Source organism: Hibiscus syriacus, unplaced genomic scaffold (genome assembly GCF_006381635.1).
Source record: "Hibiscus syriacus cultivar Baekdansim isolate YM2019G1 unplaced genomic scaffold, ASM638163v2 tig00110223_pilon, whole genome shotgun sequence".
Lineage (NCBI taxonomy): Eukaryota > Viridiplantae > Streptophyta > Magnoliopsida > Malvales > Malvaceae > Hibiscus > Hibiscus syriacus.
In genome coordinates, this window is record NW_024062636.1 from 2,297,997 (window position 1) to 2,313,382 (window position 15,386).

General features: G+C 34.3%; 2 protein-coding genes across 2 annotated transcripts; both read right to left on the reverse strand.

Moving 5' to 3' along the window:
- Nucleotides 1-7,351: 7,351 nt before the first annotated feature.
- Nucleotides 7,352-12,767, reverse strand: LOC120114389. The gene is made up of 14 exons (XM_039135328.1): nucleotides 12,421-12,767; nucleotides 11,545-12,289; nucleotides 11,067-11,160; nucleotides 10,884-10,986; nucleotides 10,696-10,785; nucleotides 10,316-10,615; nucleotides 10,126-10,233; nucleotides 9,820-9,891; nucleotides 9,048-9,134; nucleotides 8,860-8,931; nucleotides 8,665-8,754; nucleotides 8,466-8,573; nucleotides 7,867-7,935; nucleotides 7,352-7,703 (listed from the first exon to the last, which is right to left on the reverse strand). Exons 1-14 carry the CDS (start codon nucleotides 12,637-12,639, stop codon nucleotides 7,629-7,631), a joined length of 2,232 nt encoding a protein of 743 aa, XP_038991259.1. The 5' UTR covers nucleotides 12,640-12,767; the 3' UTR covers nucleotides 7,352-7,628.
- A 655-nt stretch (nucleotides 12,768-13,422) lies between these two features.
- On the reverse strand, nucleotides 13,423-15,174 carry LOC120114329 (remorin 1.4-like). Its single transcript, XM_039135278.1, has 5 exons — nucleotides 14,880-15,174; nucleotides 14,399-14,446; nucleotides 14,230-14,317; nucleotides 13,902-13,983; nucleotides 13,423-13,657 (listed from the first exon to the last, which is right to left on the reverse strand). Exons 1-5 carry the CDS (start codon nucleotides 15,016-15,018, stop codon nucleotides 13,457-13,459), a joined length of 558 nt encoding a protein of 185 aa, XP_038991209.1. The 5' UTR covers nucleotides 15,019-15,174; the 3' UTR covers nucleotides 13,423-13,456.
- Between the last annotated feature and the right edge of the window lie 212 nt (nucleotides 15,175-15,386).

Consider the following 15,386-nt stretch of genomic DNA (forward strand, 5'->3'; position numbering starts at 1 on the left):
GCAACTTCTTCCATGACATTCTCCTTTATCTTCTGTGTCACTTCTCGGAGTTGCTCATTTTCCCTTGTAAGAGAACCTTTCTGTCCAAGAAGTTCTTGAACAAGATCTTCATATATGTTGCAGCTCTTTTTCAGCTTGGTGACCCCTGTGATCCACTCTTCTGGGGTGCTTCCTAGGCCAGCATTTTGAAAGGTTTGACTGATCTTCTAAAAATCTTCATGCATGGTTTTCATTTTTGTGCTCAATTTCTTATTTTGGTCGTTCAAGTCCTTCAAATAACATGCTTGAGCTTCATAAAAACCTCCTCCACTCTGAATGCCCTGACTGATGCTCTTACCATAGACTGCTTTTGGTATCAATCTGGCAGGATCTTCATGGAGTACTTTTGGTATTAATATAACCGGTTCTCTATGTACAGAACTTCCCTCGATCCTCGTAGTTTCTTCAGGATGTCTTTCCTTGGCCGCATCATATTTTGGTTGATCATAAAACTTTTTGTCCATTTACGATTTCTTTCCAATTTGATGAACAGTATTTCAAGTCAACACCTTTTGGTTATGCCATGATCATGTAATGCAGACAAAAGAATATAAACAAATTAGAGCAATGTAACATGCATGGAAAAATAAGAAAACAAAAAATAGAATAATTAGTACCAACTAATGGAAAAAAATCTATTTATCAAGGTATAAATCTTAACCTCATGCTTTCTAGTTCCATGCTTTGTTTGGAAAATTTAACCTAACCGCACGATTTCTAGTTCACATGCATTTATTCAGGAAAAAGAAAAGGAAATAAAATAAATTAAAAGCTAGAGCTTATTTCTCCTTTGTGTATACCTACTGACAAAATTTTGGCATGATTTCAGATCGGGAGAGTTTCTAGGGTTTATTATATGCAGGTTTTCAGTTCTAAGAGTATAGGTACTCGAACTGTCCTTGTTGATGCCCCCTTGGGCTATCAAACCCTCAATCCTAGTCCATTACAGACTTAAACGGATCGAGTTCAATTCGAGGGGATACATTTCTCTATGACTAACACGGAGAATAAATTCTCACGAAGACATAGAGCATATTAAAAAGGGATTTGTGGTCGGTTACGTTTAGGGAAGGATTAGCACCCCTACAACGCCCAAAATTGGTACTTTTTAATTATAAATTGTCTCTATTATTAGAAATTTAAAAATTCAAAGATATATTTAATTTATAATTATGTTATTTCAAATTTTATTACTATAATTTTTAAGAAAATATATTAATTTAAATATATTTATAAAAATATTTACTTATTTAGAAATATCAGAAAAGGACTTCTAGGTGCCTTAAGACAGCTCTTTTCTTCGATATTAAAAAAAATATTAAAATTTTAATAATTTAAATAAAACTAAATTATAATTTTTATAATGTTTAAAATACCAGAATAGGACATCCAGTTGTTTTAAGACTGCCCTTTTCTTTGATATTGAAAATAAATAAACATTATTATTTAAAAGAATGTAGATATATATTTTATATGAATAAGATAATAATAATAAAATAATTATGAAAATAATAATTTAAAATATAAATAAACAATGAGTAAAATAAATAAAATTAAAATTAAATATAAAAAAGTAATAAAACTTATAATTAAAATTGGTGACTAAATTATGACATATCAAGATTAAAAGCTCTAGTTTGAAATATTATGAAAACTAGGTGTTACTAATGAAATTAATCCTTAATTAATTAATTAGAGGTCAAAATAAAAGTTATTAAAGTTGTAAGGACTAAATATGGTATTTACCCTAAATATATATAAGTATACAGGCTAGGACTAAATTATAAACTAAATAAAATCGAAAGACCGAATTAAAAGGTTCAAGATTTGATTTCAGTGACCAAAATGAAAAGTTACAAAACCGTGGTGGCAGCGAGTATAGTTTACCCACGCGAGAAATTACAGATATACCCCTCCCCCAAAACGGCATCGTTTGGGGAAGGGTTTAAAAATCCCTTAATGCCGGCCCTTAAGGGCCAACTTCTCACTTTCATCTTTCCTCTTCTCTCTCTAGCTGAGAGAGAAGAAAGACTCTCTCACCTCTCTCTAGTTTTCTGTCGCCGGCCGGCCACCACCAACTGCGCCGATTACCACTGCCGGCCGCCACCAACGGTGGCCGGAATTCCCAAATTACCCTAGAGTGTAGATCTCAACCTCCTAAGGCCGAATATGGCCTTCGCTTGTCCTAAAACGCTTTAGATCGTTCTAGATCTAAACTAAATTGAAGGTTTTACCTTCAGTTTTACAATGATTCCAGTGGTTCCAAACGGTTTGGAGGCTTTTATGATGGTAAGATGCTCCTTTTCCTCTTCTTTCTGATTATTGGGTGTCGATTTGTTCTCGTATTCTGCTCTCTATTTGGTTCACTGTTCTTGCCGTGGCTTTCTGTTTGTGTGTTGGTTGCCCCTCTGTTTTGGTTATCTCCGATTCTTTCTCCTCATCCCCTTTTTTCAGGTTTGGTGGTGGCTTTTTATAGCCACCACAGTGCTCGGATCAGACCAGTCCAAAGAGGGAAGCTTCGGTGAGTCACCATAGCTATGGTGGTGACTCACTATAGGGCTTCAACGTGTGTGGCTTTCATCATGGCAGCAGAGCTTCTGGAGGCTTCAACGGCGAGGTGGCATGGCACTGGAGGCAACGGCGGCTGGGACGTGTCCTTAGGGTTATGATACCCTAGGGTTTCCTTGTTGGGACCATCTGGGCCGTTGGATCAAAACTAGATCCAACGGCTTTGATGCTGGCAGCTGGGGCAAGAGATGATACAAACCCTAAATTGGGTTTAGGGTTTCCTATGGGCTTCTGGATTTGGGCCGGTTACTGTTGGATTTGGGCTTGTAATAATATTTAATAATAATATTAATAATAAATAATAATAATAATAATAATAATAATAATAATAATAATAATAATATAAATAATATTTAAATGAAAAAAATGAGTATCTTCAAAAGCGATTATTAAAGTTTCTCATTTAATGTTCAAAAACTAAGTCATTCGGGCCATTCGTAAGACCTCCGGGTAGGATGTTTTTACTCTTTATTGATTTTCTAGTAAAGGGAAGTCAGCAGGACAAATATTTCTTTCCTTTTTATCTTTGCTCCATTCTTGTTAACATAAAAATGAGCAAAGAGGGGCAACTGTCGAAAGCCTTTTTTGTCCGAGCTTACTAATATATATATATTATTATTATTATTATTATTACAAATAATACAAAAAGTATGGAGGCCCAATTGATAACAAATCCTATAGGCCCATTTTACAAGTTCAACCTGAGCCAGACCCAGAAGCAAATCCTACCCATTTAACCCGAAAGCCCAACAAGCAAGCCTAAGAAGCCCAGAACCAGTAGCTAGGGTTTCTTCATCTTCTTTAGCTGCCATAGATCTCAACCATTAGATCATGAGAGATCCAACGGTCCAGATGGAGCTTCCAGAAACCCTAGGGTTTCATTACACCCTATGACTATTCCGGCCGCCGCCTCCAAGTGGTTCACTCTGATGCTTCCACGCAACTACTGCCTCAACAGATGATTCATGAAGATGAAAGATAGTCGTACACCTCATCGTACTTAGGGTGAGTCACCACCGTAGATCCGGTGACTCACCGGGTTTCATCATTGCAACTGGTCCAAGAGATGTACTCCGAGGCCTATAAAAGGCCATTCATCATGCAAAGAACAGACACAGACAGAAATGAACGAACAACAAGAAACTGGATGGAGCGAGAGAAGGAGACATAGAAAGACGGAGATAAAGCTACGAAAACAGAGATTAACACAATGATCCACAACAATTAGTATCCAAAAACCAAAAGAGAATACATCGAGAAGCTTACCCACGGTCGTCAGAGTCTTAACGCGTCACCGGAAACTACCGTCTGTTCGAAGGTATATTTTTAGATCTAGGGAGTTTGGGGGATTTTTAGAATGAAACAAAGGCGGATCTAGGTTCAGGGGAAAAAGGGATTTATTTTGGTGTAATTTTATAAATTTTGGCCACTTGTCGGCGATGGAGTATGGTGGTCGGCTGGTGACTAATTTGCCTCCGGCTAGGGAAACTTAGAGAGAAGTGATAGTTTCTCTCTTAGAGATATAAGCAAAAAGAGGAAAATGAAGGCTTTTAGTCTAAAAGGCCGGTTTTAGGCCTATTTATACCCCTTCCCAAACGACGCCGTTTTGGGGAGAGGGCCTTTGCGTAATTTTGAGCATGGGTTAATTACATCCGTGGTCCCTGTACTTTGTAAGCCTTACAATTTAGCCACCGAAGTCATGTTTCTGTCCATTTCAATTTGGTATTCGCATTTTATTTTATTTCTTTTTAGTCCCTGCCAGTATTTATATATATTTAGGGTAAAATATCAATTTTAGTCCCTATTATCTTAATAATTTATATTTTAATCCAAATAATTATTTATTGTTAAATTACACTATTAATACCTAGAATTTTGGTATTTTCATGATTTAATTTATTATAGTTATTATATGTATTCAGGTTATATTATTTTATACAATGAATCATAAAAATATGTCCTTAACTTATTAGGAATGTATTTTAAATGATTTGTTGGTATAAAATAATATCCCTAATGTTTTTATATGGGTTCAAAAATTAAATTAAATCCAAATTTATAAATTTTTACTGCAAAGACATTAATTAATAAACAAATATATCAATTTTGGGCGTTGTGGGGGTGCTAATCCTTCTCCCACACATAACCGACTCTCGAACTCATTTTTTGGTAAGCAGACCCTTTTTGTGTTGTTTTAATATTATTTTTATAAATTTTATTAAAATAACATAGCATTTTTGGTGACCAATCACACCTCTATAAATGATTGGTTGTAACTCCTCAAATTGTGTTTTATCTTATGTAAGATGAAAAACACTTACTTTTTCGAGACGAGATTTAGAAAATAACGACCCTTGTTTTTGCCGGGCAAAGATCGTCTCGACAAGAGGCGTGAATTTGACTTGTTTAATGGAACATGATTTTTGTATCCCAGTCTTTGTTTTTATATGCTAGATTATTATATGATGTATCAGAGTTTACATATATATATATATAATATGATTTTATGTTTATATGATTGATTTAAATAATTCTAATTATATTTAGAAGTAAATTTTTTAACTATTGATTAATCCAGACTCCAACAAGAATGTTTTGTATGATGTTAATATATGAATGTAAGATAATGAAAACAATATTCAATATGTATATATGTATGAAATAAAAGTGTATGATATGTGAAATGACGATTAGTAAAAATATGCTTGCTTTACTATTTTGACAACATGTATATGGTTAATTTGTCTTTGGGTTACACGTATATATATTATGTACACTTTATGATAGGTTAATAGTATTACTATATGATGTTTGAGCTAAATGGTATGTTCCAAATATTATGGATGTGAAAGCATGTTTGTGTGCCTATATGATGTGACTTAAATATAAATTCTAAATTTATATATATATATGTGTGTGTGTGGAATGCTTATGCCTAATAAATTAGATAGGATTAAATCATAAATGTAACTTTTTTAAATTGATTTGGTTAGAAGAAAGATTGAATATGTTTATCTTGTCTGATGATCGAAATGGTATAACTATGACTATATGTTTATCTTGTCTGATGACCTAAATGGTATAACTATGACTATATTACAAATTACATTGTCATTGTGTCTACACACATTTATATGGAGAGAGAGGTGTTATTCATTTATATTAAGTAAAATTTCTAATTTTATATCTTTTTAAGATCGTTGGATGAGTAAAAATAGACTTTTTGAAATTAACAATAAAAAATGAGAATATATTCATAAGAAAAAAATATAAAAAATAATCTCAAACGTGTATTTTCATATATCCAATGATCCTAAAAATATGTAAAAGTAAAAGTTTTACAATAGTAAATCATAACTCACACATATATAAAGTATTAAGAAATAAAAATATAAAATTACTAATATATATTTCAATTGAAATATGTTCGATAAATAATATTAGACTTAGGTCTGTGAAATACAATCAATTTTTTTTATAAAAGAATTTAAAAAAAATTAATATTTTTTTCATATTAATTTCCAATAATTTTATTATTTTATAACTTGTGATATTTTTAATAATGTTTTTAGTGTTTTTTATATTCTGATATTCTAATGTTATAATATTTATTTATTTTAAATATTTTAATATTTTTATGTTTTAAATTTAAATAATTTGTTAACTCTCTAATTTTATATAAAAGATCTATTAAACCCTTATTTTTTTTTAAAAAATTATTTAAACACACTTTTGTCATGTCATCTTTCATTCTAGTTTGCATCATGAATAACTACAACAATATCGTAACATCAATATTATTTTTTGTTAGGTAAAGATATATTATTTTTAATTTAAAAGTAATTATTAATGTAAATTAACTTTAAAAGTTATATTAATATTTTCAAAATTTTAAAAACTTCGAGTACGAATAATCCTTTGTCAAAATACATTAATTTAGTCCATTAAAAAAGTCAATTTTAGAAAAAAAAATCAAAACATAATGTAAAATATAACACAGGAAATTTATAAAACTTTTATCAACTAAAATTATATGCCTTACTTTATTAATATTTTATTTGAATAATAGTTGTTTCGTTAAAACATTTTTGGGATATTAGATATAAATTTTATTTGGAATTTGGGATTTGAACTTTGAATTTGATGGACATTCTCTTATGTTTTAATTATTGTTAAATTACTTCGGTTATTTAAAGTATTAGAAATCAATAAAAGCGAGGGTTATTTAAAAGTATTTTAAATCACGTTTGAATAAATTTTGGGATTTAGTTAATGACTCTCTAGATTCGACCTATATATATACCGAAGTATTACACAAAAACACTTAATTGTCCGCTTTCTATCAGTGGAGCTCACTGGCTCACAATACTCCAGTTACTCGCTGACGGTGTAGTGAGATTTGTTCAACGCACTGATGGTTCCCAAATTTCAGTGCAATTTTAGCAAAAAGTCCCTTAAACGCACCATTCTGATGCCAATTGTGTTCGCTTCAAAAAAAAAAAAATGTTGCCAATTGGGCATCCAAGTAAGCTATACGGAAGAAAATCTCATAGTTCAAAACCTTGTATAGAATTTGATACGAATAAAATGAACAAACTTTCCTTCGTTAGTTTTAGTTGTCGTACGTAAATTGTAACTCGTATTCGGCATTCTTTGTAGAAAAAAGAACAAAGCCACAAGACAATAACATTTAAATAGCAAAAAGGTCTTGAAACTATATGAACAATAGAAGTGGCAGTTTTACAGTAAAAAGTGATGTTGATGAAAGTTGAGCCCTGGTGTAATAAATACATAAATTCTCTTGAAAAGGAAGATACATCGTTTGTGTTCTATTGCAGCATGATGGAGTGAACAGTAGAAGAGGATCCAAACAATCCCCCACCAAGGTTCCCCATGGTTTCAGACTTTTAGTTCTCTCTCTCTCTCTCTCTCTCTCTCTCTCTCTCTCTTGTCCCCTGCCAAAAGCGCCTAGCGGAGATCAAAGTAATTCCAACCCCCCCGATAGGATGAAAAATAGAACCCTATACCACTCTATTTGTGCATGACTGAATTGTGGATTTCAGATCTTCCTTATCCAATGTTGCTTCAACAATGACCTGCTAAAACACAACATTAGGATTTTGTTAGAAGGGTAGTCTTAACATCATAGTTACACAGGTCTCAAAAACATTCATATTTCTTTCATGGGATAATATTTCCCCTCCCTTAATGCCCGATACTAGACAGTTGACAGATCTAAGAGATTATGCAAGACCATACCTCTTGTACTTTGTTTCCGGATCGAGCAAGTAACTTATATTGATTCTCAAACATGGATGCCATATAAACCTGCACCAAAAATTGGAAGGAGATAATTCTCAAATCATCTGAAAAAGAAAGAAAATAAACTATTTCTCAAACACTAGTTAGAAAACTTTCGGGCCGATGGTTTCAATATCGTATCATCACCTAACCATCTATGGCTTCTATTATGTAGTGCATACTGAAGCCGAGAATTGAAACATAGATATCTTTTGGCACATAAACAATGGAAGTCATGCAGGGCAGATGATGCTGATCAAAGTAGTACTATTTAGGAAGTACTCTACAAATATCTAAACTATTTTCAGGTGCAGTTAGCTTATGATGATGACTGAGCTATTATTCAAGGGCTATTTTTATGTATTATTCTCAAGTCACAATAAAACTAAAATGTATTAATAGGAACACTATACATGCATATCTATCAAGTAAGAGCTGCAATCCACAAATTAGAAAGAGGCAAAATATGAGCCAACACATTTTGAAGAGAACTGTTCTATTTAACATCAACCAGCTTTGGCCTACTGCGTGCAGTTGATATGTCGAAGCTATCGTACCTGGAATGTTGGAGCTAAACCAGGGCTCAAGAAAAACCGGCCCTTCGAAACTGACTGAATCCCTTCAATCTGCTCCAACTCCTTGATAAGTGATTCTACGTCAGGCCACTGTCGACATTTAATATCAGTGTGTGAGTATTAGCCTGCAAACAAGTAAATACCTAATGCTAATACAAGAAGGATAACTATAAACAAAAACCTCAGAGTCTGCTTGTGCTGCTTGTAATCTTCCATCTAAGTTATCATGATCACCAACCACAGACTCCAAGGCCTCAATCAGTGGATCTGGCTGTCGTGTGAAAAAAATAATAAAAATGAGGATCACAACAAAATAAAAAAATGGCCTCAAATAACCGAGTTGCTTTAACAGTCAACCTAGTTGCTTGTTGATTACCGTTATTTCCTTCAAGGATAAGAATATGCGTTCCAGTGTGAAATCTAATTGGTGCACTTTAGCCTCGACAATCTGAAATCATGAAAGATTATCTGAATATCAACCAAGCCAGGGCTTGCTTATTTGTGTCATTCATTCCTTAAAATAAAAGGAGACTCTGGTTTTAATCTGCCAGAAAACTCAAATACCTGACCAATTTTGAAATATGATAAAGGATCCAAGGTGGCATCCCATGAAACTTCGGTCTGGTGAACAAGAGCAGGAACACCTTCAACCTATTTAGTATACAAAATATTCACAATTTGAGTAAAAAAAAAAACATTAACTGGTCTACAATCTCACAGACATGGATGTTGTGGGTTCATGCTAAGGTAGCATATGTTCATAAGAAAGGAAATGAAACGCGAAGGGGCAAAAACCTGCATGTAGGGATGGGCATGGGTCGGGTTTCGGCTAACCCGACCCGAGCGAAAATTTTACATCCTTCATCCGACCCGAAAAATATATACCCTCCACCCGACCCGATTTTTTGAGATAAAATCCAAACCAGAATCGAACCGACCCGAAATAATAAAAATATTATTTTTATTTAATAAAAACAGTGATTTAGTTAATATATATATATATATATATATATATATATATATATATAGAGAGAGAGAGAGAGAGAGGGGAATTATTGTAATTATTCTTAAATATATAAGGTAAAATTATATTTTTTTCAGATCGGGTCGGATCGGGTATTTTTCACCCTAAGCCCGAATCCGACCCGACCCGATAATCACCTTTAAAAAACCCGACCCGATCGGGTGTTGGGTTCGGGTCCCATCCCTACGTGCATGACACTGTAGCGAGCCCCAGACTAAAAAAAACTTCTCTTCTAAAAGATGATCATATATTATAGCAATTGCTGATAAATTGTAACAATGCTGAAAAGCCTGTTGCTGAGAGATCGCTTACCTCCACAAATATACCGAAATAAGTGATTTTCTTGATGCAGCATTTTACAACATCCCCAACACGAAGCTTTCCCTACAACAACAACAGGCATAAGAGCTTGAAGAGTTCTTGTTTTGTCAAGCAGAGTCATGTCCTTAAGTTGAAAATATTTGTTCAGTTTCTCATTTTTTTATGAAAAAGATTCAATTTTTAATGAAAAAGTGAAATAGCAAAAACTAAATAAATAACATAGAAGACAAGAAATGAAGCAATATATAAATATATATCACATTTAAGGAAATATTGAAACACAATATGGCTACTCACCATAACATTTCTCTTTTTCTCTATTAACTCTTCCTTTTCTTTTGGCCGCAGAGAAACTACAAGTTTTCTGAACTTTCTGTCAGCCATTAGCACATTTACTTTGACTCTCTGTATATATTAAGCACATCAATATACAATATGGAAATAAAGAAGACAATTAAAAAAAAAAACTAAAACAAAGCCTTCATACCTGACCAACAAATGAGGACAAGAATTTAAGCTTCTCTTGATCATAGATCCTCAAAAGATCTTCCAATTTCATATCTGGTGAAAATTTTCCCTCAAATTGTTGGTTGTTTTCTGAATCTGAGTTTGAATCCAGAGAAGTGTTCTTATTCATTAGATCAGAGCTCCCAATGACTCCTAAATTCTGCTTATAAGCAGATGGGTCTAAACCCTTCTGTCTCAACCAGGATTCGAAAGCTAAGAACTTCCATTTAGCAGCCAGGTTGCGGTAAGGCAAAAATCCAATTAAAGAACCAAAAGACACCTATGATGATGCAATAAAATCAAGTCACAAAGAAGTATATGTTTGCAAATAGACATAATAGAAGGATGAGTTTCACTTACAACAAAACCTCTAGTGCTAGTGCTTATTAACTCCACTTCAGCCTTACGCCCACTCTTAAGCAGACCTTCTGCCCTGGTCCAATCACTATCCTACAATTGTATGAGATGCCAAGATGATCAGACATCACAAGCCATGTTTCAAAAATGTGCAGTGCTAACTTAAGGAGAAAACGCTACACTAAGCTGACCTCCTGAGGTGATACAGAAGGGAGATCATCATAATCTTCAGGATTGGTGGGAACAGTTTCTATTTTATCGGAGTTTGATGTTTCTTTCACAGGATGATCTAACCTATAACAAAGCTATTTTGTTAATCACAACTCCACCAACTAACGAAAAAATTGTCCTAATTTTAAGAATATATTTGACACCTTTTAGGCTTCCCCTGTAGTGCAGCTTCCAAAGAGAGACCAGTGCCAGATCCCTCAGAAGACATCGTATTAATTAGCTCAGCGGACTGCATTCCTTGAAAAAACACAGAAAAATATAATATTCAATTCTTCATATTAAAGGGTTTCTAAGCTACCTAGATAAGGCAATAGTTGCGAACTTACAAGCTTTTCAAGAGAGGAGAAAAAGAGGGCTAGGGGGTTGTTAACAGCTTAACATTGATCTTAGGTTGATAACGACCCATCAGAGTAACACATTACACAATAAAAAAGAAAGAAAAAAACTAAGGCTTTGCTTAGCATAAAGGATGGAGAAGTGTCTGATTGTTAAGTTCCAGAAGTAAGAAAGTGGTTACAATCTTAACCATTTAATTAACAAATTTTCCATCCTCAGTTTTTTTCCATCCTTCGTACCAAGCAACAACCTAAAGGAACTTCATGAAATAACATGGTGCATTACCAATTAAGGAGTCATCCTCTATCTCCGGTTTCTTAGGAATCGAACTATGCTCGCCTTCTAATCCTTCCTCAACATTACTCCTCGTTGCATTAGCCTGCTTATTCGCTTCTATCTCTGCCTCAAATCTCTCCCCCTCAACTTCTAAATCTTCAAATTGATCTACCTCTTCACCGATCTTTGTACCGACACTTACCTGTTCAGGCCTTTTCAATAATGTAAAATCATGAACACTATCCTCCCCTTCTTTCTCCAGCACAACACTATCATCAGAATCTTGTTTTTCGTCGAGGCTTGTATCGACAGACATCGGTTCAGGCTTTCTCAACAAAGTCATATCCGTGAAACGTTCGTTCGCCTTTTCATTCCTCATTCTTAGTGACAAATTCGATTTCATCCTAAACCTGGACGGCCTGTCTTCTACATCATCTTCATTAACTACAGTTGGCTTCCTCAAGATAACATTTAGAACCGTACTCCTTTTTGCACTATCCACAGCCTTCCCACCTGACAAAGTTGGTCTCTTTATCTCAGATACAGGTGGCTTAGTATCAGTTTCAAACTTGACTCCCTTCTTCGGAACAGGACGAACTAAATTTAAACCACCGGAAGATGTGGTGGTGGTGGGTGATTTCTTTTCAACATCAAAAGGGACCTCCTCTATTTCCAATATTTTACCCTTGTTCTTATAAAACGATTTCTCAATTTCAATATAAGATGCTTCAGGATTTGCTTTCCCACCCATTATCTGGAAAACCAAAACGCAATAACATTGAAAGAAGTCGTAAATAATCATTTTTTTAACGATTACAAATATGGGTATTTAAAAAAAACGAATTTACTCTAAATTGAGTAAAAAAATAAAAGAGAAAAAGGTACCTTGGCAATGGTGAGTTTGGGGTCTTCACCAAGCAAGCGACCAAACTTGAGCTCCATTTGGTCCCATTTGTCAATCTTTGTCTCTTCTTTCTCTGCAAAAACCCTGAAAGAAACCCTTTTCGACCTTCTTTTCACTCTGGACAATGATGCAGAAGGGAAGGGCAGGAATTTGTTGATAGAGAAGGAAGAAGCAACGGCGGCGCAAGAAAGACAGTCCATTTTTAAGGCCAAACTGAAAGCAAACTCATCAGATGGAGTTGAATGGCAATGTAAAAATTGTTGGAGCTTCGAAGCTGGGTACTGAAATCTGGGGTTTGGTGGAAGCGATAGAAAGGTGAAATGAAGCAAGCAGAAGAAGAAGAAGAAGAAGATATGAACTGAGCAACATTATCTATCCCTTGGGTAACAATCGCATGGCAGTTCAACTTGGCATCCGCTGATCTTTCGCCACGTGGAATCAGCTATGCTGGAATTTTGCAAGAGAAAAGGTTTTACAGGTGTCATGTATGGATGCCATGTAAAATTTTACATTGAAATTCCCATTTTAATTTTGAGGCCTAAACTCAATTGAGCAACCCAACCCAGATTCAGGGCCTTCCATGGGTGATAACAATCAAGAAACAAATCTGGAAGAAAAAAAAAATCATATAATCAACTTGAATGATTAAATTAGTTTTAAAAATATTATTTAATAATTTGTAAAAGAATTTCTCAAAAAAATTGTTCTTTCATAAGTTTGCCTGCACAAAGATGTTTTTCTAATGCATGAAAGAAAAACAAAACTACTACTTTGATTTCCCTTTGATAAAAGCACTTAGATTTGGTCTTCAAGATGAACATCAATATTAATGATATATGAAAATGGAATTACTGTATTTCTCATGTATATATACACACACAGATATTGATGAATACTAGAATATCCCACTTACAAACCAACAGAGACAAAGCAAGAAGAAAAGGCAAAGGCCAAATACCAACCCCCCAACACACAACACCCTCAAAATATCCTCCTATTAAACGTCAGTTGAAGATGTTAAGTGCTGAAACATGCAAGAAACTTGTTTGGTGTATATCCAGTTGAACGATATTTGGCTGCTGTCTCCTCTATCTTGAGAAACTCTTCGCCTTTCTTGGCTTCTATCATCGCTTTTTTTTCTTCTGCTCCCTTATGGAGTTCAGCCACTTTGTTTTTCATTTTCTCAGTATACTCTGCCTTCTTCTTTTCCAGTTTTTCCTATAAGGAAAAAAAGGCAAGCCCTTGGTTAAACACAGTGCCCACAATCAATGAAACTTGTAATCCAAGCTAGTTCACTGTTTATGAGCTAATCATAGATGGATGCAGGATTTAATGTTAAGGCTGATTCATAAAATTTTAGAGTCAAAAATATATTATTAATAAAATATACAAAGAAAATATCTAAATTATGTCGGAGGTAACGATGTTCGAAATTATGGGTTGATATGGTGGAGAATGTTACCTCAAAGCTCCTTAGCTGTGCTTCTACAGCAGCTTTCTTGGCGTTCTCCCATGATTCAATGGCAGATATCTTCTTATGTGCCCTGATTTAACATTCTTTTAGCATTCTATATGTTGCTTAAATCATGTATGAGATTCCATAACATAAATGGGTACTAAATACATTATCAAACCAAGTACTCCATATTAGGATTCGAATCTCAAAAACTAAAATATTGCAGAGTCAGTCAGATTATTTAAGTAATCTTTTGTTTTAGTCCCTCTGGTTATGGGAAGCCTGAAAAAAAAAACAAGGATTTGTACAAAATTTAGAGAGGTCTGCCTCTTACTTGTTGTCTACTTTTGCCTTTTCATTTTCCTCCCATGCTTCAACTAAAGCTAGTCTTTTCTCTGTCTCAACTCTTGCAAGCGCAGAATCTGAAAGCAATGGTCTGATAAAATCAATTATTTCTGCAAATTTAAATGTACCATCATATGCTTTGAAATTAACATGTATACCTCTGTTGTTTGCACTTTTCTCTTTAACTGGTTCTTCTGCGGTAATTTCTGCCAGTTTCAACATTTGATGTCAGATAATGTCATATCGTAGGGTTAAATCTAGATAAACTTGTTTGAAGCCCTTCAACTATTCTGAAAATTTGAGTTAAGCTCTCCTACAGTTTTATAAATTCTCATTAGACCTTAACATGCTTTAATAATTGTAATTAACCCCCTTAACATTTTTTAAAATTCTCATCAAGCTTCCCAAAAACCTCCTTTTGGCATCAGGCAAACAATATCTTTAAGAATATATGCAGAGTCACAGTTTCAACTTTGAAAAGAAGCCCCAAAGTGTGTTTTAAAACAAAATAAGAGATTGCCATGACCAAATCAGAACTGTGTGTGTGTGTGTGTGTGTGTGAGAGAGAGAGAGAGAGAGAGAGAGAGAGAGAGAGAGAGACAAGGAATCAAAGTCTTTGCAAGGAGAAGAAAAACATACTTTCAGGCGCAGGGATCATCACGCTCTTCTCTTCAGCTGCATCATGATTATGTGGTGCGGCTGCATGATCCTCCATGTCTGTTTTAACAGGCTGCTTCATCTCCTGGGGTTCAGAGGCACTGGCTTCCTCCTCTCCCATAACGTATTCTCTTAACTTAGCCACAGATAATCCACCAGAAATATCAGTTCTCTGCTTTCAGAGTACAGCTCTACACAAACTTTAAGAATCAGTCCCCCAAAAAGAACAGAGAGAAGAAAGAAAATCTTTGGAAAACAAGTATGGTGGTTGTGGTAGGTACATATCGAAATAGAAGTTGGATCCGGACAAAATAAAAGGGCATCTCTTTTCTTTATAAACTTTATATTATGCTATATAAAAGTAGCTTTCTTAAAGCAAAGACAACATCACACGACAATTTAGGATATAAATAAATATTTCGTGTAGCTTTTATGTCATCATTTACGGAAACAAGAAGCAAACTATAACCGAACAAGCCCCGTCTAACT